The sequence below is a fragment of the Chiloscyllium punctatum genome, chromosome 22, assembly GCF_047496795.1.
Source record: "Chiloscyllium punctatum isolate Juve2018m chromosome 22, sChiPun1.3, whole genome shotgun sequence".
NCBI lineage: Eukaryota > Metazoa > Chordata > Chondrichthyes > Orectolobiformes > Hemiscylliidae > Chiloscyllium > Chiloscyllium punctatum.
In genome coordinates, this window is record NC_092760.1 from 13,215,378 (window position 1) to 13,240,680 (window position 25,303).

The 25,303-nt window shown below is 41.8% G+C and overlaps 2 protein-coding genes across 2 annotated transcripts in view; one reads left to right on the top strand and one right to left on the bottom strand.

Annotated features, from left to right (window-relative positions):
- The window catches only part of cat (catalase), a 48,134-nt gene extending 42,065 nt beyond the window's left edge, over nt 1–6,069 (top strand). Inside the window, exon 13 of the mRNA XM_072591812.1 lies at nt 3,011–6,069. Coding sequence (XP_072447913.1) covers nt 3,011–3,064 — 54 coding nt within the window. The 3' untranslated portion in view covers nt 3,065–6,069. The remainder of the gene's footprint in view (nt 1–3,010) is intronic.
- A 14,014-nt stretch (nt 6,070–20,083) lies between these two features.
- Nucleotides 20,084–25,303, bottom strand: part of f2 (coagulation factor II (thrombin)) — a 116,447-nt gene continuing 111,227 nt past the window's right edge. Inside the window, exon 22 of the mRNA XM_072591813.1 lies at nt 20,084–20,389. Coding sequence (XP_072447914.1) covers nt 20,234–20,389 — 156 coding nt within the window. The 3' untranslated portion in view covers nt 20,084–20,233. The remainder of the gene's footprint in view (nt 20,390–25,303) is intronic.

Below are 25,303 nucleotides of genomic sequence, written 5' to 3' on the forward strand. Positions count from 1 at the left end.
CCTTTAACCATTGATTCCCTGTGTGTATCTCAGTTTTGAATCTATTTAATGACCCAGCCCTGTCTACAGAGATGATACTCCTCATCTGGTTTAAATGGGCAACTGGACAGGGTAAATGCAGAGAGATTGCACTTCCACTTGTGGGGAGGTTGACCTAATCGACCTTTTCCATCTGACAAAATCCCTCCATACCTGGGATCAACCTAGTGAACCTTCTTTAGATGATCTCCAGTCTATTTCTTTCTCTTAGAGGATCAAAACTGTTCTCTATATTTTTGGTGTATCTTCCAATTTGGTCAGGGAAAGAAAAGCGTGACTGCGAGTAAGGCAGGTAAACCAACACCGGGAGCATGAATGCCGGAATCTAAATCTTTGCAGTTGAATTGGTTTGCAGTTTTTTTCAGTTTGATAAAATTAAAGGACTGTAAGGTGAATGACCTAACTGAACAAGGCACTATAGTACAGGATGCTATTTAAATGGGAGGAATAAAAGGTAATGTGTAGGTAGTGGGGTGCAGTATAGTGTTTTTGAAGAAAAGAGCAAGAATCTGTGAGGGTCATTGCCTGCTTGGTACCAATGTTTAGTATATTATCTTAGATCTGGAAGGGAAGTTATAGTGTAATCAGAAGAATCTAGTCACTGTGACCAGTGTTGGTACCATACAAGGTGTGAGATTATGGATGACAAAAAAAACTTGATATCATTTAGTTTTGAAATAGGACTTTGTGGATTTGTGGGTTTTGGTTTGAGGACACAAAGGAGTTTGATTAACTTGTCAGTATTTCCATTCTCTACAGTGTGGAAACAGGCCCTTCGGCCCAACAAGTCCACACCAACCCTCCAAAGAGCAGCGCACCCAGATCCATTCTCCTACGTTTACCCCTGACTGATGCATCTAACACTAGGGGCAATTTAGCATGGCCAATTCACCTAACCTGCACATCTTTGGACTGTAGGAGGAAACCCATGGAGACACAGGGAGAATGTGCAAACTCCACACACCGTTGCACAAGATGGGAATTGAACCCGGGTCCCTAGCGCTGTTTGGCAGCAGTGCTAACCACTGAGCCACATCTGGAGCTATGATGAAGAAAACAGTATGAAAAGAAAATTCTTAAGTGTTGATGGAAATTTGTTTGCATCTGGGAGTTTGAGTGGATAATCTAAATATTTCACACATTTGGCTACTTTCAATTGGAGGGATTCAGATTTTTTTTTTTGCGAAGGGGAAATATCCATTGATATGCCTTTTGATTCCAATACACAAATGTCCTGGTAGAAGTTAGTTTTAGGACTGTTCAGAATGGATTACCTCCATTTGAAAGTTACAGATCAGAAGTGTTTGATTAAAATCATGGAAGGGTTATTTGAAGCTGAGAAATTTAGCTGTGTGAATACTCTAATTCCTTAATTAGCTAATAAGGACAGCTTATATAGCTTAAATGGAATGCTACTATTTATTAGGTAGGTAAAAACAATGACTGCAGATGCTGGAAACCAGATTCTGGATTAGTGGTGCTGGAAGAGCACAGCAGTTCAGGCAGCATCCAAGGAGCTTCGAAATCGACGTTTCGGGCAAAAGCCCTTGCTACTATTTATTGTAAGGGGAATTTAAAAGCAAAAGTAAGAAGGTTATGCTTCAGTTAAATAGGGCACTGGTGAGACCATATCTGGAGTACAGTGTTGGTGTCTGGCTACCAAAGCATACAAATAGTAGCATTCAGATGCAGAGTAATTTTGTTTTACTATTTTTGTGACCTCTAACTTTATCTGCTAAGTTTAAAAATCTCAACACCAGGTAATAATTCAACAGGTTTATTCGGAAGTACTAGCTTTCGGAGCGCTGTTCCTTCATCAGGTAGCTGTGGAGCAGGATCATAAAATACAATTTATAGCAAATGATCAGTGTCATGCATGCAATTGATATATATTAAACAAACCTAGATTGCTGTTAAGTCTTTCATCTTTTAGAATGGGTTGTGGATTTCAGTTCATTAATATGTAAATCCCAGAACTTCTTTCAAATCATGTTCTCGAGATAACTTAAGCATTTCTATAAAAGAAGGTGGTATCTTAGCTTAGACAATGCATTAAAGGTGTGAGACCCCACCACCAAAATGGCAGACAGAGGAATTCGCCAAAAGACAGACTCTACTGGGAGCTCAGGTGAAAGCTGTCCCAGTAGTACAGTCCTGTTTCCCAGAATGCTGCTGCCAGTGCCCATGAGTCAAACAGAAAGCAACAGGCCGTGTTCATGGCGAGAGCGCAAGCAAACTTGTCAAGTTCAAATGACTCCTCTTCAGAGCTGACGTGAAGTATGGAGGTGACAGCAATTATACTCCTTTCTCCTACATCAGTCTTTGAGCCAAACATTTAATACTCTCATCTTATTTATCCAGTGTCAATTTGCTGGTGGATCTGGAGAATTATTGTATTATGTAATTATTATATTACCTTTTTTGAGGTTTTGCTTTTTTAAAATTTGGCCCTAGTGCTTCCCTACTTTTGGTACCTCTGCAGACCAGAACCACTGGATCCTTGCTCCCTTTGCAAGTTCCTCTTGAGGCTGGAGCAAACCCAAGCAATGGAGTGGCAAAACAACCCTAAACACATCAAAATCACCTGCAAAAACGATGGAAGAATAATCAAAGAATTTTGAACTATGACAGTTAATGGAAGGAAAATATAACTGTTGCCCAGAATAAGGAGTTTGTTTTGGGGACTTTAATCTGCCTAGTGTTCAACTAGAGAAAATTGAACCCACCAAAGTTGAATGTTGGACAACGCTGAGGCAGAGTTAATATGCCAGTATTTAATTGTGGAATGAAGTTAAGCAATTAAACTTGGTATGAAATTAGTGCCCTTTCTGAAACAGTTTTCTGTTTTGTAAACTGTAAAAACTTCAATATTTGGCCTTGTTATTATAACTTGGGTGTTTACCCATGCAGTATGTGTGAGCAGATGAGCATTTAAAAATGGGTGCTAATATTGTGTGTCTTTCTTTTACAGCCTGTGGTCAGAACCTACAGTCGTCATGCTTCTGCTGAGAGGTCAAACCTGTGACAGTTTAATGTGAAGCTTTGTGTCACAGCTACAATCAAACTTGCCAGAACCATTTTATGCTTCAATCATTAGTTAAGATTGTATAATTGATCATCCCTAAATTTCAGATCTTGTAACTGAAGAATTTTCTTATTGCATATTTTGTTCAAAAGCTAAAAAGTATTGTCTGATTTTAATGCTTGCATTTAAAACCAATGCTACCAAGTTTCTCTCTCTCTCTCCCTTCTCCCACCTTTCCTCACTTACATGTGCAAATTCCATCCATTATTTCTTTCAAGGTTTAAGATTTGTGATCCTGAAGATGAGCCTTTTTTAATACTGTGCATCTCTCGCAATGTTTGCTGAATCTGCAGCATGGTATTTGTATGGCTGAGAATTCATATTGGGCTTTTCTACCTCCACTGCTTGCTTTTAACAGCACTTTTTTACAGATTGTTCTCCCCGTACCTAACTATATTTAACATTTAATCTTGTTACAATAGGTTAAGGTTTCTGAATACCCAGTGCACAAGCTTCTATCCTTTGTTCTTGCAATGAAGTATCCAGGCTAATAATTTACCTCAAAATGTGAAAGCTGCATTGAACGATGGAAATTTTAATTTTTGTTAATCTGGGAGGTGATGCACAAACTCAATTAAATTATTAATACAACTTACAAATGTTATAAATATATACTTTCACAAATGTGAACAGTGGCTCAATAAGAGTACTTCTGTCTCTGAATGTGAAGGTGATTGGTTTAAAATGGATAGGAGAGACTTGAGCACAGAAATCTAGGCTCCAGTGTAATATTGACAAATCACTGCAATGTTGAACATATCACCTTTTGGATATGACATTAAACCCAGAGGTCGGTCTGTCCTTTTAGGTCCAAATTAAATATTCTATGTAAGTATTTTGAAGAAGAACTGGTGTCTTATCTACGTCGGTTCAACAACAACTGAATGTCTGGTCATTATCACATTGCTGTTTAGAGGAGTATGGTGCATGTCAGTTGGCCGTCATGTTGCCTAAATCACAGCAGAGATTATACTTAAACAGTTCACCATTTGGGGGTGACCTGAGGTTGTGAAAGGCACCTCAGAAATGCAGGTTTGTTTGCTCATCCTTTTACAGGGAATCTTTCATTTGGAGGGTGTTCAAAGTCTGGTTTTACTGCCTTTTGAGCTGGTGTCAGACGCACCATCCTGTGATTTGTCCTCATTTGATTTTATTTCTTTGTGTTAAAATGATCTGTGCTGAGCTGTTATAAGTTTGATTTCCCACTCAAGTGCTTATCCCTCCTGAATTTGTATTTTTGTAGCCAATTCCTTTTGGTTCTGATTTTTCCCTTCTCCAAGGCCTTGGATGGTAGCATCTTCTGCTTTTTTTTTCTCTGTGTTGCCCAATGATGAAATAGAAGGTTTGCCCCAGCAGTGACTGGACAGCCAGCAGGCATTGCAGTCTTCATTTGTAATGTCACAGCATTTTAAAATCAACCCATTCCCTGTTTCGGTAAATGTGGAACTGTGATGAAGATCCATTTAGTCATTGTGAAAATCCAGTTAATTTTTAAAAATATTGTAAAAGTGCAAATATTGTTTGTTTTAAAAATAATCAAGAGGAAAATACTGTGATTCAGCAAAGGGCTTATATAGAATCTTTCCAGGGCAGTTCAAAGCATATTCTGTCAGTTAAGTCTTTTTGAAGTGAAGTTAGTGTTATAAGGTTCCAAAAAACAAAAGTATAGGTACTTTGATAATCATTTGCTATTAATTCAGGATTAAAATATAAGTAAAAACTCCCACATTCTTTAAATGCATCTTTGAATTCTTTTATAACCATGTCAGGCATGTCTGGAAGACTTAGGAGAATTAATATATTGCTCACAATTTAATGGAATACAGATTTGTACCCAAGATTCTTCCCACAGTGAAATCCTGAACAATGTCTATTCCCTGCAACAGGAAAACTCAGGAATCTTTATTGTAGGAACTTTGGTGAAGGTTGAAAGTGTGACATATTCATCCAGGCTTCCTTACAGCACTTTTCATGGGCACAGGTAATTTCCCATAGGCCATCTGTTTCAGTTCCCAAAGCATTTTTCTTTGAAGTTGATGTTTGTGGATTGCACACCATGTTTAACAATTCACTCAATTGTGGCAGTTTGTTAATTGAAGGATACATATGCTTGTGGTGTTTTCAGAGATGCAGTAATGCCACTAAATCAAAGCCTACTGGTGTAAACATTTTGGTCAAATTAGCTTATGTAAAAACTAATACACTAGGGAAAAAGTCACACTTAAACCCATGCATGCTCTTTCTGAATTTGTAATTTTAAAAAAAAACAAAGGAAAAGATTAGTTCCTCTCCAAGGTTATTGTTGTTTTACACAATGATGACACTTAGTTTATATCCATAAAGAGTAATAAAATAAATAACCACCACAAGTTGGAAGCTTTACTTTTAAAGTGAATAAATTTTAGAGCTACTTTTAAGTGTTATAAAATGAATATATTTTAAAATTGGATTCAGTGATTATAATATTCCTTCAGAAAAGCTAGAGATTGAGGTTACTGTTTAAAATTAGACAATGGATTCCTTTCATTGTAAAGCTCAGTTTACATTTAATTTGGCATCTAGGCATGCTTTTTAATCAATGTAATCTTTCTGAAGAACTACATGTATTTGTATTGCAGGTTACATATGCATCTATTCAGCTTATTTGCTCATTTATTAATTAAGTTTAACCCAATCACTACTGAAACAAATGTAATAGGAGATCAGTAGTAATGAGAAGTTGGGACTTGGGCAACATATTAAACCTAAATAATCGCATAATCTACGAACACAAGGAGAGTGAAGCCAATTATATTAGCTGAATATTTGAATATCTTTAGAAATTTTTTTGTCTCCTTTAAAACTGAGGACTTAACTCTGGAAATACCATTTGTAACTTGATAAAGATGATTTTTAATGCTTAATAATAAAATTCCAGGAATGTGATTAAATACATACAAACAATAGCATTTTGTGTTGTTTCAAAATATATTCTCTTGAAACTTGTGCCTCCGTATCCTCGGACTTAAATTCTGAAGCTTCCAAGAGAAGATAATGTGAGGCGAAGATTCTTAACACTAATGGATGACAGTTCTCAGTACGGATGGAGTCTAACAAATAGACCTTCTCTTAATCATTTTCAAAAAAAAGCTTTGGCTTTTTGATTGTCCTTAACACTGCCCACCCCAATTGTGAATAAATTGAAAGTTTAATTTTTTTTAAAAAGGTAGTGGCCTTGAAAATCAATGTGATCATAAACAAGGAGTCTTTTTAACGAACAATATATGCTTGTGTCAAACAAAATTTCACTTCATAATTGTACATTGATTTTTGTGTGTGTTGATTCATACAGCCTCAATTCTTTTTGCACTAAGCTTAAAATAATAGTTCAGAACAAACTATCGTTTGAGTAACCCCATTTATGTTGACACTTAATATAAGGATCTCAATTGAATTATAGGTTGGGAAGGCAGCAGGATTCAAGCGCACCATTACTATGCATAACCTCCAAACGTGCAGCATGAGAGACAGTAAAATTGAACTCTAGTGATCTTCCTACACATGTTGAAATCAAAGTTTGCATCTATGCACTTATTCGTTTTAGTGGACCTATCGTTGAGCCTTAAATTTTTAAGTTGTGTTCGAATCGATTGATTCATTCATCTGGACCTCTTTGGGGTCTTGTGGCACACTGGTAGTGTTCCTACCATTAGATCAGGCGTTCAATATGTAATAAAATCTCTGAACCGATTGTTTAAACATCTCCACAATTGTTACCTGTAATTTAATTGAGGGTAAGGTTAGCCGTTGTTGAAATTTGGGGGTTCTGTGATCATAGTTAATGAATATAGGTAGTTGATTTGTGACAATTTTCTGAAAGCTTGGTAAGTTAATTCTGTGAAGAAAGGAACTACGTAAATCCCATGACTGATGACAATAATTGACTGACTCCAAATCCATTCTGTTAAATGAAGGAATGGATCTGGGGTACTCGCATATTCCAGATGTTTTTGTTCTCCCATGGGCCCCCTTCTCTTCCCTCCAGCAGATAATGACTCCTGCTGTTGCTCATAGCCTCCTCCATCAGTCTCTATTAATAAACAGTGCGTCTTCTCTGCCTTTGCTGTCTAAACCCCCTCGGCCAGTGACTATGGGTGATTACTCATGATATCAGGATAACTTGTCATATACCCTATATCTCCAGCTGAGGCTTAGTTGACTTTTTTTTCTTTCCAAAGAACACATACCTATTTTCACAAGCAACTGATAATAGGGTTCATTTGGTGCTAGACAAATTGATATCCGTTCAAAAGGCATCATGACTTCAGTGTCTTTCATAATTCTTCCCTTTTCTTTCACATGCTAGAATTTCGGCAAGTTTAGTAATTGCTATAACAGCTATTGAATGGAATGAAATGTTATGCTACATAGTAAATACTAGGAAAATTCCCTTGTTAAGGGGTTCCAATTTCCATTCACAAGTTGAGCCAGCACTTTCATCTTCCTCCTGCTTGCAAGAAAGCAGCAGGATTTCAATTTAAGAACATTGAAACTATTATTGAAGGTTGAGGGGCATCAGGGAAACAAAACTAAAATAATACAGTACTGGAAATTTGAAATCAATAAAAAGCCAGAAGTACTCAGGTAGCATCTTTGGGGTAGAGAAACAGACAATGTTTCAGGTTGTTGAGTGTTTCTGATGAAAAAGATGTGTAGTTTTAAGTTTTTGATAAAGGGAAGGGAGGAAAAAGAGGTGAGTGGTGAAATGACTGAAGATGATTGGGTTGGAAGCTGAGGAGGGGGCGACATCGTATTTAGAACACGAAACAGCAGAAGGGCGGGATTATTTATGGTCAAGGTTTCTGTTAACCAGGAGGGAATCCTACGTTGACAAAAGGGAAAATGCATTGGTATGGAAGGTTACATTGATAACAGGGATGTTTGCAATTGTAATCTTGGAAGTTGTAGGAGTAAATGGTTCTATAGGGAATCTTCATTAGTAACTTATCCCTGAAAATGGAAACTAAAAAGTCAAGAAAAAGAAACGTTGGAGATAAACCATGTTAAGATGAGGGAAGGATGGAAATTTGAAGCAAAATTGATTGTTTTCCACTTAAGGGTGAGAGCAGGAAACAACACCTGCTACAATCAAAATATATAGAGAACATAAAGATAGCAGACCCCCTTAGACATAGACATAGAACAATACAGCACAGAACAGGCCCTTCGGCCCACGATGTTGTGCCGAACTTCTATCCTAGATTAAGCACCCATCCATGTACCTATCCAAATGCCGCTTAAAGGTCGCCAATGAATCTGACTCTACCACTCCCTCGGGCAGCGCATTCCATGCCCCCACCACTCTCTGGGTAAAGAACCCACCCCTGACATCTCCCCTATACCTTCCACCCTTCACCTTAAATTTATGTCCCCTTGTAACACTCTGTTGTACCCGGGGAAAAAGTTTCTGACTGTCTACTCTATCTATTCCTCTGATCATCTTATAAACCTCGATCAAGTCACCCCTCATCCTTCGCCGTTCCAACGAGAAAAGGCCGAGAACTCTCAACCTATTCTCGTACGACCTACTCTCCATTCCAGGCAACATCCTGGTAAATCTTCTCTGCACCCTCTCCAAAGCTTCCACATCTTTCCTAAAGTGAGGCGACCAGAACTGCACACAGTACTCCAAATGTGGCCTAACCAAAGTCCTGTACAGCTGCAACATCACCTCACGACTCTTGAATTCAATCCCTCTGCTAATGAACGATAATACTCCATAGGCCTTCTTACAAACTCTATCCACCTGAGTGGCAACCTTCAAAGATCTATGTACATAGACCCCAAGATCCCTCTGTTCCTCCACCTGACCAAGAACCCTACCATTAACCCTGTATTCCGCATTCTTATTTGTTCTTCCAAAATGGACAACCTCACACTTGGCAGGGTTGAACTCCATCTGCCACTCCTCAGCCCAGCTCTGCATCCTATCTAAGTCCCTCTGCAGCCGACAACAGCCCTCCTCACTGTCCACAACTCCACCTATCTTTGTATCATCTGCAAATTTACTGACCCACCCTTCGACTCCCTCCTCTAAGTCATTAATAAAAATTACAAACAGCAGAGGACCCAGAACTGATCCCTGCGGAACTCCACTTGTAACTGGACTCCATGCTGAATATTTACCATCTACCACCACTCTCTGACTTCTACCGGTTAGCCAGTTTTCTATCCAATTGGCCAAATTTCCCTCTATCCCATGCCTCCTGACTTTCCGCATAACCCTACCATGGGGAACCTTATCAAATGCCTTACTAAAATCCATGTACACTACATCCACTGCTCTACCCTCATCCACATGCTTGGTCACCTCCTCGAAGAATTCAATAAGACTTGTAAGGCAAGACCTACCCTTCACAAATCCGTGCTGGCTGTCCCTAATCAAGCAGTGTCTTTCCAGATACTCGTAAATCCTATCCCTCAGTACCCTTTCCATTACTTTGCCTGCCACAGAAGTAAGACTAACTGGCCTGTAATTCCCGGGGTTATCCCTATTCCCTTTTTTGAACAGGGGCACAACATTCGCTACTCTCCAGTCCCCTGGTACCACCCCAGTTGCCAGTGAAGACGAGAAGATCATTGCCAACGGTACTGCAATTTCCTCTCTTGCTTCCCACATAATCCTAGGATATATCCCGTCAGGCCCGGGGGACTTGTCTATCCTCAAGTTGTTCAAAATGTCCAACACATCTTCCTTCCTAACAGGTATCTCTTCTAGCTTATCAGTCCGTTTCACACTCTCCTCTTCAACAATACGGTCCCTCTCGTTCGTAAATACTGAAGAGAAGTACTTGTTCAAGACCTCTCCTATCTCTTCCGACTCAATACACAGTCTCCCACCACTGTCCTTGATCGGACCTACCCTCGTTCTCGTCATTCTCAGGTTTCTCACATATGCATAGAATGCCTTGGGGTTATCCTTGATCCTATCCGCCAGGGATTTTTCATGCCCTCTCTTAGCTCTCCTAATCCCTTTCTTCAGGTCCCTTCTGGCTATCCTGTATCCCTCCACTGCTCTGTCTGAACCTTGTTTCCTCAACCTTATGTAAGCCTCCTTCTTCCTCTTTACTAGACATTCAACCTCCCTCGTCAACCAAGGCTCCCTCACACGACCATTTCTTCCCTGCCTGATCGGTACATACATATCAAGGACACGTCGTATCTGCTCCTTGAAAAAGTCCCACATTTCCACCACATCCTTCCCTAACAGCCTATGCTCCCAACGTATGCTCCTCAAATCCTGTCTTAATTCAAGGGAAGGGCGCAATTGATATTTTCAAGCTTTTCAAGGAGCAACTATTGAGTGTTCTTGATAAGTATGTACCTGTCAGACAGAAAGGAAAGGGTAGTGTGAGGGAGCCGTGGTTTAATGAGGAATTGGAATCCCTTGTTAAATGGAAGAGGGCGGCCTTTGTAAAGATGAGGCGTGAAGGTTCAATGGGGCGATTGAGAGTTATAAGGTAGCCAGGAAGGATCTAAAGAGAGAGCTAAGAGCAGCAAGGAGGGGACATGAAAAGTCCTTAGTTGGTAGGATTAGGGAAAACCCAAAGGCTTTCTATAGGTATGTCAGGAATAAAAGAATGACTAGGGTAGGTATCGGTCCAGTCAAGGATAGTAGTGGGAAGTTGCGTGTGGAGGCTGAAGAGATTGGGGAGACACTGAATGAATACTTTTCGTCAGTATTCATTCAGGAACAGGACATTGTTGCCAATGTGAATATTGAGTCACAATTAATTTAGAATGAATGGCTTTGAGGTATGTAGGGAAGAGGTGTTGGAAATTCTGGCAAGGGTGAAAATAGATAAGTCCCCTGGGCCTGATGGCATTTATCCTAGGATTCTCTGGGAAGCAAGGGAGGAGATTGCAGAGCCATTTGCCTTGATTTTTATGTCCTCGTCTACAGGAATAGTGCCAGAAGACTGGAGGATAGCAAATGTGGTTCCCTTGTTCAAGAAGGGGAGTAGGGATAACCCTAGTAACTATAGGCCGGTGAGTCTCACTTCTGTTGTGGGCAAAGTCTTAGAGAATTGTAAGGGATAGGATTTATGAACATCTGGATAGGAATAATGTGATCAAAGATAGTCAGCATTGTTTTGTGAAGGGCAGGTTGTGCCTCACAAACCTTAGTCACCTTCTCAAAGAATTCAATAAGGAGGTGGACGGGGGTAAAGTGGTAGATGTGGTGTATATGAATTTTAGTAAGGCGTTTGATAAGGTTCCCCATGGTAGGCTACTGCAAAAAATACGGAGGTATGGCATTGAGGGTGAGTTGGAGGTTTGGATTAGGAATTGGTTGGCTGGAAGAAAACAGAGGGTAGTAGTTGATGGTAAAGGTTCTTCTTGGAGCGCAGTTACTAGCGGTGTTCCGCAAGGATCTGTTTTGGGACCATTGCTGTTTGTCATTTTTATAAATGACCTGGAAGAGGGGCTAGAAAGTTGGGTGAGCAAGTTTGCAGATGATACGAAAGTCGGTGGAGGAGTTGACAGTGAGGAAGGATGTGCCAGGTTACAGCGGGATATAGATAAGCTGCAGAGCTGGGCAGAAAGGTGGCAAATGGAGTTCAATGTAGCTAAATGTGAAGTGATTCACTTTGGTAAGAGTAACAAGAAGATGGGGTACTGGGCAAATGGTCGGATACTTGGTAGTGTGGATGAGCAGAGGGATCTTGGTGTCCATGTACACAGATCTCTGAAAGTCGCCACCCAGGTAAATAGTGCTGTGAAGAAGGCATATGGCGTACTGGCTTTTATTGGTAGAGGAATTGAGTTCCAGAGTCCTGAGGTCATGTTGCAGTTGTCTAAGACTCTGGTGCGGCCGCATCTGGAGTATTGTGTGCAGTTTTGGTCGCCATATTATAGGAAGGATGTGGAGGCACTGGAACGGGTGCAGAGGAGGTTTACCAGGATGTTGCCTGGTATGGGAGGAAGATCGTATGAGGAAAGGCTGAGGCACTTGGGGCTGTTTTCATTGGAGAAAGGAAGGTTTAGGGGTGACTTGATAGAGGTGTACAAGATGATTAGGGGTTTAGATAGGGTTGACCATGAGAACCTTTTTCCACGTATGGAGTCAGCTATTACAAGGGGGCATAGCTTTAAATTAAGGGGTGGTAGGTATAGGACAGATGTTAGGGGTAGATTCTTTACTCAGCAAGTCGTGAGTTCATGGAATGCCCTGCCAGTAGCAGTGGTGGACTCTCCCTCTTTATGGGCATTTAAACAGGCATTGGATAGGCATATGGAGGATTCTGGGCTAGTGTAGGTTAGGTGGGCTTGGATCGGCGTAACATCGTGGGCCAAAGGGCCTGTACTGCGCTGTATTTTTCTATGTTCTATGTGAGACTGGATCAAGGGAGTAGGATTCTAAAATCTGTTAAAGTGACAGTAACAGAAAAGGTTATGCATATAGGTAGGAAAAGGCTGAACAAGGGGAGAAATTATAGTCAAGACTGAAAGAAATGGGACAGGAATGGGCTTTACCAATGGGCCGAACAGAGCAATCCGCCTGTTTCAGATCTTGACAAGGCAGTAAAATCAGACTGAATCCCTTTTGTTTTAGCCATCTCCACCCTCTCCTTACCTCCTGGACACCTGCATGTCCCTTAATTAGGTTCTGCATGTAAATTGAGCAATTGGAAACAAATGATTTAGTAGTGAAGTACGTTCAGAGGTTAAAATTACCACAAGTGATTTGATGGTGGAAATAAATATTTGGTTGATTGTTATAGCACTTCAGATATATGATGAATAAAAGAAAATGCAACCAAACTGTATGGGGATGGAAGCCACACTATAAAAATTCCCCAGTTAAGATGAAGTCAGTGATAGTCCTGGAACTAATAGCTTGATGTTCAACGTTTGGATAGTAGTCTGGGGATGTTGGAGGTAGTGCCCCTCAGTATCTGCTAGTTAATCGGACAACAAGAGCATCACTGGTGTTAGTAAATTTAACAGCAATGTCCAGTTCAACTGAAGAGAGTGCAGCAAGTTCAGAGGAAGACAGAATGAGTTAGGGCAGCAAAGAAATTAAGAACAAAGACTTTTTGCAGGATAATTTTGCTGTTATAAGAAAAGTGCTAAAATTTTAATTTAGTCACTCATGGCATGTGGGCATCACTGGCCAGACCAGCACTTATTGCCTGTGCTTGAGATGATGGTGTGAGCATCATCTTGAACTGCTATAGTGAACATGTAGGTTGACCTACAATGCTATCAGGGAATGAGTGCCAGGATTTTGACCCAGTGACACTGAAAAAACATTGATACGTTTCAAAGTCAGGATGGTGATTGGCTTGTGGTCATGGTGTTCCCATAGGTCTACTGTTTTCATCCTTCTGGGTGATAGATGTCATGATTTGGAAGGTGCTGTCAAAGGAGCCTTGGTGAATTTGTGCAGTGCATTGAAAAGGTTATACACGCTGTTGCTACTGGGCATCAGTGGTGGTAGGAGTGAATGATATCACATTTTCAAATGATTGAGTTGCTATGGGAGGTGAAGAAGGAAATTACTGGGGCTCTGAACCAAATTTTTAATTCCTCTCTGAGCACAAGGGATTGTGGGACAGCTAATATGGTTCCACTCTCCAACAACGGTGGTCGAGATAAACCAGGGAATTATAAACAAGTGAGTCTTGTATCAGTGGTAAGGCAATTTAAATTCTGAAGGAGAGAATTAATCTCCACTTGGAAGGGTGAGATTTGTTGAGGGATAACTTTGTCAGAGGCTGGTCATGCTGAATAAATCTGATATAATTTTTCAAGGAGGTGATCAGGTGTGCAGATGAGGGTAGATGAAGTTATATGGATTTCAGCAAAGCCCACACGACGCACTGGTAAAGAAAGTAAAAGCACACCGCATCCAGAGTGACAGCAAAATGGATCTGAAATGGACTTAGTTCAGATCCTACCATTGATCTTACCACTGAGTAGTCACTGTCTAAAAATAAAACCTTAAGTTATCTCAAGAACATGATTTGAAAGAAGTTCTGAGATTTACATATTAATGAATCAAAGCCTGCAACTCGTTCTAAAAGATGAAAGACGTAACAGCAATCTAGGTTTGCTCAGTATATCTTATCAGTTGCATGCATGACACTGTGATCTTTTGCTATAAATTATGTGTCTTATGACCCTGCCCCACAGCTACCTGATGAAGGAGCAGCGCTCTGAAAGCTAGTACTTCCAAATAAGCCTGTTGGACTATAACCTGGTATTGTGTTATTTTTAACTTAGTGGTAGGAGACAGAGAGTGGTGGTAAAAGGCTGTTTGTGTGACTGGAAGCTGGTGTCTAGTGGTGTACCATCGTGATCAATGATGGGTCTGTTATTGTTTGTGATATATATAAAAAATATAAATGAGAATGTGGATGACACAAAGATTAGCCAGTTGGTTTATAATGAGGAAGAAGATCTTAGTTTCAGAAAGACATAGGCAGGTTAGTCAGATGGGCAGATCAACTACAGATTGAATTTAAGCCTGAAAAGTGTGAGTTGATGCAATTTGGAAGAAGGAAAAGACAAGGGGTGCTCATTGAATGGCAGGACACGAGGCAGCTCACAGGAAATGAAGGGGCCTTGGGGTCTTTGTCCACAGATTCCTGAAGGCAGCAGAACAGAGCAACAGGATAGTTGAGAAGCCTATGGGATACTTTGTAAGTTGAGGCATGGAGTTGGAAGAGCAGAGAGGTCATGTTGGAGCTGTACAAAACTGTGGTTATGCCATGGGTGGAGTACTGTGAGGTGTTCTGGTCACTTCACCATAAGAAGGGATGTGATTGCACTGGAAAGCTGTACAGATAAGATTCCTTAGGATGTCACCTGGGTTGGAGCATTTTAGCTATTAAGAAAAGTTGAATAGGTTTGAGTTATTTTCTTTAGGACAGAGCATTGACAGGGTGACCAGAAGGCAGTTGTTCCCCATAGTTGAAGGATCAGTAATGAAGGGGAATAATTTTAAGGTGAGGTTTAGATGGGATTTAAGGAAATATTTTTCTACCCAGATAGTGGTGGGCATCTGGAATACACTGCCTGAGGGAGCAGTTGAGGTTGGAAGTGTCATAATCTTTGAACTGTACATGGATGAGCACTTGAAATGTTATAACATTCAAGGCTATTGGCCATGTGCTGGAAAGGCTGGGTTAGTTTGGATAATTGGTACAGACTCTATAATTTTAAGTGGTGTCAAGCTTCCCTGTGTCTTATAGTGTAGTTGGAGCTGCACACATCCAGGCAAGTGATGAAGGTTCCATCACACTTCTGACTTGTGCCTTGTAGATATTGTCCTTGATTCTCCAGCCCTGGGAAAAAGATTAAGTGCATTCACCCGATCCATTGCCTCTCATGATCTTATACACTTCCATAAGATCCCCCTCAGTCACGTACACTCTAAAGAAAAAAACTCCTAGATTGTCCAACTTCCCTGTATAGCTGAGACCATTGAGTCCTGGCATCATCCCAGTAAATTTATTCTGCAGTCTTTCTAGTTTAATAACATCCTTCCTATAGTAAGGTGACCAAAACTGAACACAATACTCCAAGTGCTGCCTCACCAATGTCCTGTACAACTGTAACATATCTTCCTAACTTCTATACTCAATGCCCTGACTGATGAAGGCCAGTGTGCTAAAAGCCTTCTTCACTGTCCTGTCTACCTGTGACTCCACTTTCAGAGAACAGTGCACCTGAACTCCAAGGTCCCTCTGTTCCACAACACTCTTTAAGGCCCTATCATTCACCATGAAACTCCTACCTTGATTTGACTTACCAAAATGTAAGATTTCACCCTTAACTATATTAAACTCCATTTTTCATTTCTTGGCCCACTTTCCAGCTGATCAAGACTTTGCTCAATTTCTGATAACCTTCCTCACTATCCATGACACTGTTTATTTTATTGTAATCTACAAACGTTCTAATCTTGCTTTGTATGTTCTCATCCAAATCATTGATATAGGTAACAAATAGCAATGGACCCAGCACTGACTCCCTGGGGCAGTCTACTCATCACAGGCCTCAGTCTGACAAGCATCCTTCCATTCTTACACTGTGTTCTTACCATCAAGCCAATTGTGCATCCAGTTCCCCCTGGATTCCATGTGATCTAACATTCCAGAGCAGCCTACCATATGGAACCTTATCAAAGGCCTTACTGAAATTGATACAGACTATGTCTAATACCCTGGCCTCTTCGACCTTCCTGGTCACTTCATTAAAGAACTCTAACAAATTTGTGAGTCATGATCTCCCACACACAAAGCCATGCTGACTACTCCTAATCAAACCCTGTCTTTTCAAATGCATATATCTTATCTCAGAATTATCTCAAGTAACCTACCTACTACAGATGTTAGGCTTATTGGTCTATAGTTCCCAGTTTTTCTTTGCAGCCCATTTTGAATAAGGTCACATTTGCTACCCTCCAGTCTTCGAGGAACTTACTCATGCCTAATAATGATGCAAAAATATCAGCCAGGGTGCCCAGAATTTCATCCCTAGCCTCTTAGTGTTCTTGGAAATATCTGGTCAGGACTAGGATTTATTTACCTTCACACATTCTAATACATCCTATTGTGATATGGACTGTTCTCAAAATATGACCGCTAACTTCCCCTAGTTCCCAAGTCTTCATGTCTTTGTCCACGGTAAACAGAGAGGAAAAATATTCATTGAGCACCTCACCCATTTCCAGTGGTTCTTCACATACATGTCCATTTTAGTCCTTGAGGGGTCCTGTTCTCCTGCTAGTTTTGTTTTCCTTTAATGTGCTTAAAGAACCTTTTTGGATTCACCCTAATCTTCTCAGCCAAGGCTATCTCGTGCCCCCTTTTCACCCTCTGATTTTGTTCTTCAGTAAACTCTTGTATCCCCTATATTCCTCCAGGGATTCCCTTGATCCCAGCTTCCTGTACCTGTGCCACACCTTTTTTCTGGTCAAATCCTTAATATTTGTCATCCAGGGTTTCCTGTTTCTACCAACCCTGCCCTTCACCATCATAAGAACATATAGACCTTGAACTCTAGCTATCTCACATTTAAAGGCCTCCCACTTGCCGGAGGTCCCATTGTCTGCAATCAAACTACTCCAACCAATCCCTGCAAGCTCCTGTCTAATTCCATCAAAATTCACCTTGCCCCAATTTAGAACTTGAACCTGTGGGCCAGTTTTGTCCCTCTCCATAACTATCTTAAAATTAAGACAACTGTGGGCACTGGTCCCCCACTGTCACCTCCGCCACCTGTTCTGCCTTGTTTCCCAAGAGTAGGTTGAGCTTTGTCCCTTCCTGAGTAAGACCCTCTATATACTGTTTGAGGAAACTTTCCTAAATGCATTTAACCAATTGCACCCCATCTAAGCCCTTAACACTATGGCAGTCCCAGTCTATGTTAGGAAAATTGAAATCTTCAATATGACAAGCCTATTGCTCCTGCAAGTCTCCCCAATCTCCCTGCATATCTTGTTCTTCGAATTCCTCTAGACTATTTGGGGGTCTATAGTACAGCCCCAATAATGTCGCCATCTCCTCCTTATTTCTTAGCTCCACCCACAAAGCCCCACTGGATGATTCTTCAGTTATTTGATCTCTGATTACTGCGGTGACATTTGCCTTAATCAAAAATGTAACTCCCTCTCCTCTCCTTCCACCACTTTTGTCGCACCTAAGACACCTATAACCTGGCACATTAAGCTGTCAGTCCTGTTCCTCCCTCAGCCATGTTTCTGTTATGGCTATAATATCCCAGTCCAATGTACCCTATTCACACCCTGAGTTTATCGGCCTTACCTGTCAACCCTCTTGCTTTAAAATAGATGCAATTTAATCCAACAGGTATTCCTTGCTCGCTGTTGCTTTCCCACCTAACATGTCTCTTCAGTTTACTATTTCTGATTACTGCCTTGCACCTGCCTCCCTGCTGTTGTGAATTCCGCCCCCCCCCCCCCCAACCCACCACCACTACTACTAATCTGGTTTAAGTCCTCCCTTGTAGCACTAGCAAACCTGGTCACCAAGATAGTGGGAGAAAGTGAGGACTGCAGATGGAGATCAGAGTTGAAGAGTGTGGTGCTGGAAAAGCACAGGTGACCAGGCAGCATCCGAGGAGCAGGAGAGTTGACATTTTGGGCTTAAGCCTTTCGTCAGGAATAGTGATTCTCCTGCTCCTCGGATGCTGCCTGACTGGCTGTGCTTTTCCAGCACCACACTCTTCGACTACCAAGATATTGGTCCTCCTCCAGTTCAGATGCAACCCGTCCCTCTTGAACAGGTCATCTCTGCCCCAGAAAAGATCTTAACAATGTAAAAATCTGAAAGCCTGCTCCCTGCACCAATTCTTTAGCCACACATTCATCTGCCATATCCTGCTGTTCTTTCCCTCACTAACACATGGCACGGGAAATGGTCCAGAGATTACCACCAATGAGGTCCTGGACTTTAACCTTTTCTAGCTCTCTATAATCACTCTGCAGAACCTCATCCCTATTTCTACCTATGTCATTTGTGTCAACGTGCACAATGACTTCTGACTGTTTAATTGTTCGCCACCATTCAGAACTGCAAGGCATTAATTTGATCCATTGGTTGTGGAGTTGCTTATGTCTGTCCATCATTTGCCTATTATGTGGTTGGCATGAAAGTAGTCCTGTTGTGTATGTTCACCAGGTTGGCACTTCATTTTTAAGTATGCCTGATGCTGCTCCTGGCATTCCCTCCTGCACTCTTCAATGAACCTATTTGTAAGGTCAAAGAATGCGGCAAATTACTATGATTAAGAGTCAACATGGTCTCATCAAACGGAAATCGTAATTGACAAATCTTTTGGACATTTTCAGGGTATGCCAGCAGGACTGACAATGGGAAATCAGTGCCTGTAGTATATTTGGATCTTCAAAAGTTAGGCAATAGACAAACGTATTTTACAAAAGATTGGGGTAATATATTAGTACAGATTGAGAATTAGTTGATGGACAGAAGCCAAAGCAGATTATTCTCCAGATGGCAGGCTGTAAGGCATAGGGTGTAATAGCTTTAGGGTCTCAGGTATTTAAAAGAATAATGAATAACATAGAAGAGGGAAGAAGGGTATAATGCTGGTTCAGTGGTATAATACATAGATGACATTGTCAAATCTTCATCATTTGATGATGTCCAAGATAGTAATTAATGTACAAGTTTGATACTTTTAGTGAAATTGAAATAGGTACATCATTGACAACATTCCTGTGTTTACAATGTGAGTTATATATTAATGTATATCAGTCTGTATTCAGCATTCCAACTGCAATAATTCAATTTCCAAATCACTGGGCGTAAAACAAAATCTAAGTTTAATTGATTAAAAGAAAGAGTTTTTATTCATTCAGAATAGTGAAATGCAAAATGCAAAATGATTTGTGATTTCATTCAAATGCATGAATTATTGGAAAAGAAAACACAATAAATGGAAGGAATTATTTAATTTTTACCCATTGTGACAATTGTGGCATGGTAACATCGAACTGCCTTTGAATAAAGCAAGTAGGCAGGTCCAAAATCCCTCCACGCTTCAGGCTCTCTGCTTTTATTCCTGATGAAGGGCTTTTGCCCAAAACGTCGATTTTACTGCTCCTCGGATGCTGCCTGAACTGCTGTGCTCTTCCAGCACCACTAATCCAGAATCTGGTTTTCAGCATCTGCAGTCATTGTTTTTACCCAAATAAACACCAGCTTAGAACAAGGATTGAACACAGTTCTGATCCACCAACTGTCCAGCAACTGAACCAATCAACTCCCATTGAGTCTCAGATTTTGTGGTGACATATACTTTCTCCATGCATGTCAGAGTTTGTCGTGATGAATAGTTATGGTAAAAGCTGGAGGGAATGATATACATGGGGAAATCTATGAAATCAGTCAAGAGAGGGAGAAGGCAAATAAAACTCTTCAAAACTATCAGTAATAATTTGACTTTATTTCATTAATGTTGAAAGTTAATTCAGGTACAGGGAATGACTGAATCATTGATAAACATCCAATTTCTTGTTAATTTCCTCAGTGGACATCTAAAAGTGCCTATATCCTCTTTAAGACACTGCAATTTTTAACTCTTTCGTGACGGTATCTTGGTCTGTATAGCTTTCTCCAACCACTTTCTAAACCTGAATACATGGGTGTAGAATCCATATTTCCCATCCCGGTCACATCCTTCTCCCCAGGAGACAATGCCCATCAGGTACCATCGCCTATTGTTTGGATTCTGTGTGACATTCAAAGAAAATGCTTATTAAGGAAACAATATTGCTTAAGTTAGATACAAAGGAGAACTGTACTATTTAATTAATGTCTTCACAATCACAGAATGTCGCAAAGTACATCATATTGACATGTAGGAAACACTATACCTCATTAGTGTATAGCAAGCTCTCAAAAAGCAATGTAATAGTCTTCCAGATAATCTGCTTTCTGAGTGAGGAATAACGCATAACAAGAATTCCTTTACTCATTTTCTAACACTTACCATTCACAGGATGACTGAATCACTGGCTAGGCCAACATTTATCACCCATCCCTAATTGTCCAGATGGCAGTTAAAAGTCAACTACATTGCTGTGGGTCTGGTGTCACATGTTGGCCAAACTAGGTAAGGATGGCAATTTCCTTTCCTACAGGGCAACAGTGATTCTGATGGGGTTTTCCAACAATCAAATTTTGGTCATCATTAGACTCCTAATTTGAGATATTTTCATTGAATTCAAATTCCACCATCTGCCACAGCAGGATTCAAATCCTCGTCCTCAGAACATTACCCGGGTCTCTGGACTAACAGTCCGGCGATAATAATATTAAGCCATCGCCTGCCTAAACACAGATTCATATGGATCTGGGAGAAGAGGCCTCACCTCAATTTAACATTTCAGCTGCAAGGTGATGTTTCCAGCAGAACTGTATTGAAGTGTCAGCCGAGGTTACACCTGGAGCCTGTGAACTGTATTGAAGTGTCAGCCTAGGTTACACCTGGAGCCTGTGAACTGTATTGAAGTGTCAGCCTAGGTTACACCTGGAGCCTGTGAACTGTATTGAAGTGTCAGCCTAGGTTACACCTGGAGCCTGTGAACTGTATTGAAGTGTCAGCCTAGGTTACACCTGGAGCCTGTGAACTGTATTGAAGTGTCAGCCTAGGTTACACCTGGAGCCTGTGAACTGTATTGAAGTGTCAGCCTAGGTTACACCTGGAGCCTGTGAACTGTATTGAAGTGTCAGCCTAGGTTACACCTGGAGCCTGTGAACTGTATTGAAGTGTCAGCCTAGGTTACACCTGGAGCCTGTGAACTGTATTGAAGTGTCAGCCTAGGTTACACCTGGAGCCTGTGAACTGTATTGAAGTGTCAGCCTAGGTTACACCTGGAGCCTGTGAACTGTATTGAAGTGTCAGCCTAGGTTACACCTGGAGCCTGTGAACTGTATTGAAGTGTCAGCCTAGGTTACACCTGGAGCCTGTGAACTGTATTGAAGTGTCAGCCTAGGTTACACCTGGAGCCTGTGAACTGTATTGAAGTGTCAGCCTAGGTTACACCTGGAGCCTGTGAACTGTATTGAAGTGTCAGCCTAGGTTACACCTGGAGCCTGTGAACTGTATTGAAGTGTCAGCCGAGGTTACACCTGGAGCCTGTGAACTGTATTGAAGTGTCAGCCTAGGTTACACCTGGAGCCTGTGAACTGTATTGAAGTGTCAGCCTAGGTTACACCTGGAGCCTGTGAACTGTATTGAAGTGTCAGCCTAGGTTACACCTGGAGCCTGTGAACTGTATTGAAGTGTCAGCCTAGGTTACACCTGGAGCCTGTGAACTGTATTGAAGTGTCAGCCTAGGTTACACCTGGAGCCTGTGAACTGTATTGAAGTGTCAGCCTAGGTTACACCTGGAGCCTGTGAACTGTATTGAAGTGTCAGCCTAGGTTACACCTGGAGCCTGTGAACTGTATTGAAGTGTCAGCCTAGGTTACACCTGGAGCCTGTGAACTGTATTGAAGTGTCAGCCTAGGTTACACCTGGAGCCTGTGAAGTGAGTTTTGAACCCACCTCAATTTAACTTTCAGCTGCCACCATGAAGCCAAGGCTGGCAAATAGATCTGCAACAGAGGAGCCCATTTATTTTTCATTCTTTCCTGTGATGTGGCTGTTGCATGCTGTGCCAGTAATCAGTCCCTATTCCTAACTGTCCATAGGGCAACTTAGTGGACCACCTTGGGTATTTAACACAATCTAAAGTAATTACATGGTCTCCATGAGGCCAGCTTTTTATTTTAGATTTTTCTTTTACTGAATTCTGCTTTTTTAAAATTCATTTGTGGGACATGGGCACCACTGGCTGGCCAGCATTGATAGCCCATCCCTATTTGTCCTTAAGAGGTGCCTTCTTGAATCGCTGCAGTCCATTTGCTGTGCATTGATCCACAATGCCAGTATGGAGGGAATTCCAGGATTTTGACCCAACGACTGTGAAGTAACAGCAGCATATTTCCAAGTCAGGGTGGTGATTGACTTGGAGGGGAACTTGTAGGTGGTGATGTTCCCATGTAACTGCTGCCTTTGTCCTTCTAGATGGAAGTGGTTGTGGGTTTGGAAGGTGCTAAGGATCTTTGGTGAATTTCTGCAGTGTATCTTGTAGATAGTACACACTGCTGCTACTGAGCGCCGGTGGTGGAGGGATTGAATGTTTGTGGATGTGATGCCAATCAAGTGGGTTGCTTTGTCTTGGATGGTGTCAAGCTTCTTTAGTTTTGCTGGAGCTGCACCCATCCAGACAAGTATTCCATCATACTCCTGACTTGTGCCCTGTAGATGGTGGATAGACTTTGGGGTGTCAGGAAGTGAGTTACTCACTGCAGTATCCCTAGTCTTTGACCTGCTTGTTGAGTTTCTGGTCAATGGTAACCCCAAGGATGTTGACAATGGGGGATTTAGTGATGGGTCAAACCGTTGAACGACAAGGGGTGGTGGTTAGTGTCTCTTATTGGTGATGGTCATTTTCTGGCATTTGTATGGCGTGAATGTTACTTGCCACTTGTTGGCCCAAGCCTGGATATCATCCAGATCTTGTTGCATTTGATCATGGACAGGTTCACCATCCGAGGAGCTGTGAATAGGGCTGAACACTGCAATCACTGGTGAACACCCCCACTTCTGACCTTATGACAGAGTGAAGGTCATTGATGAAGCAGCTGAAGATTGTTGGGCCTAGGACACTACCCTGAGGGACTCCTGCAGAGATGTCCTGGAGCTGAGATGACTGACCCTCCACAACCACAACTATGTTCCTTTGTGCCAGGTATGACTCTAACCAGCAGAGAGTTTGCCCCCTGATACCCATTAATTCTAGTTTTGCCAGGGCTCCTTGATGCCATACTTGGTCAAATGTGGCCTTGATGTCAAGGGCTGTCACCCTCACCTCACTTTTGGAATTCAGCTCTTTTTCTAGGTTTGAACTAAGGCTGTAATGAGGTCAGGAGCTGAGTGACCCTGGCAAAACCCAAACTGGCCGTCACTGAGCAGGTTATTGCTGAGCAGGTGCTGCTTGATAGCCCTGTTGATGACACTGTCCATCACCTTACTGATGATGGAGATAGACTGATGGGGCGGTAATTAGCCAGGTTGGAATTGTCCTGCTTTTTGTGAACAGGACATACCTGGGCAATTCTCCACAATGTCAGGTGGATGCCAGTGTTGTAACTGTACTGGAAGAGCTTGGCTAGGGGAGTGGCAAGTTTTGGAGCACACGTCTTCAGTGCTATTGCCAGATTGTTATCAGGGCCCATTGCCTTTGCAGTATCCAGGGCCTCCAGCTGTTTCTTGATATCACAGGGAGTGAACTGAATTGGCTGGAGACGGTATCTGTGATGCTGAGGACCATTGAAGGAGCCTGAGATGGATCATGCACTCGGCACTTCTGGCTGAAGATTGTTGCAAATGCATCAGCCTTATATTTTGCACTGATGTGCTGGGGTGCCCAATCATTGAGGATGGGGATATTTGTGGAGCCTCTGCATCCAGTGAGTTGTTTAACTATCCACCACCATTCACGACTGGTGTGGAAGGACTGCATAACTTAGACATAATCCGTTTGTTGTGGGATTGCTTAGCTCTGTCTATCCCTTAGTGTATATATCATTTGCCATACAAGTAGTCCTGTTTGGTAGCTTCACCAGGTTGATACCTCATTTTTTGCCTGCTGCTGCTCCTGGCATGCCCTCCTGCACTCTCTGTTGAACCAGGGTTGATCCCCTGGCTTGAAAGTAATGGTTGAGTGGGGGATATGCCGGGCCATGAAGTTACAGATTGTGCTGAAGTACAATTCTGCTGCTGTTGATGGCCCACAGCGATCATGGATGCCCAGTCTTGAGCTGCTAGATTGGTTCAAAGTCTGTTCCGTTACGCATGGTGATAGTGCCACACAACATAATGGAGGTTATTCTCAATGTGAAGGTGGGACTTCGTCTCTACAAGGACAGTGCGGTGGTCACTTTTACCTATTCTGTCATGGACAGATGCTTCTGCAACCGGCAGATTAGTAAGGATGAGACCAAGTATGTTTTTTCCTCATGCTGGTTCCATCACCACCTGCCATAGACCCAGTCTAGCCGTTATATTCTTTAGGCCCCAACCAGCTTGATCAGTAATGCAGCTGCTGAGCCACTCTTGGTGGTGGACATTGAAACCCCACCCAGAGTACAATTTGCACCCTTGCCACCCTCAGTGTTTCCTCCAAGTGTTGTTCAACATGGAGGAGTATTGATTCATCAGCCAAAGGAGAACAGTATATGGTCACCAGTAAGAGGTTTCTTTGCCCATTTTTAACCTGAAGCCGTGAGACTTCATGGAGTCCAGAGGGCAGTTGAGAGTCAACCACATTGCTGTGAGTCTGGACTCACATGTAGGCCAGACCAGGTAAGAATGGCAGATTGCCTTCCCTAAAGGACATTAATGAACAGACAGGTTTTTCCAATAATTGGCAATGGTTTCATTGTCATCAGCTGACTCTTAATTCCAGATTTTTAAAAATTGAATTCAAATTCCACCATCTGCCATGGAGGACTTTGAACCCAGGTCCCCAGAACATTATTCTGGGTTTCTGGATTAATCATCGACAGATCACCTCCCCAGGTCTTGGTGAGA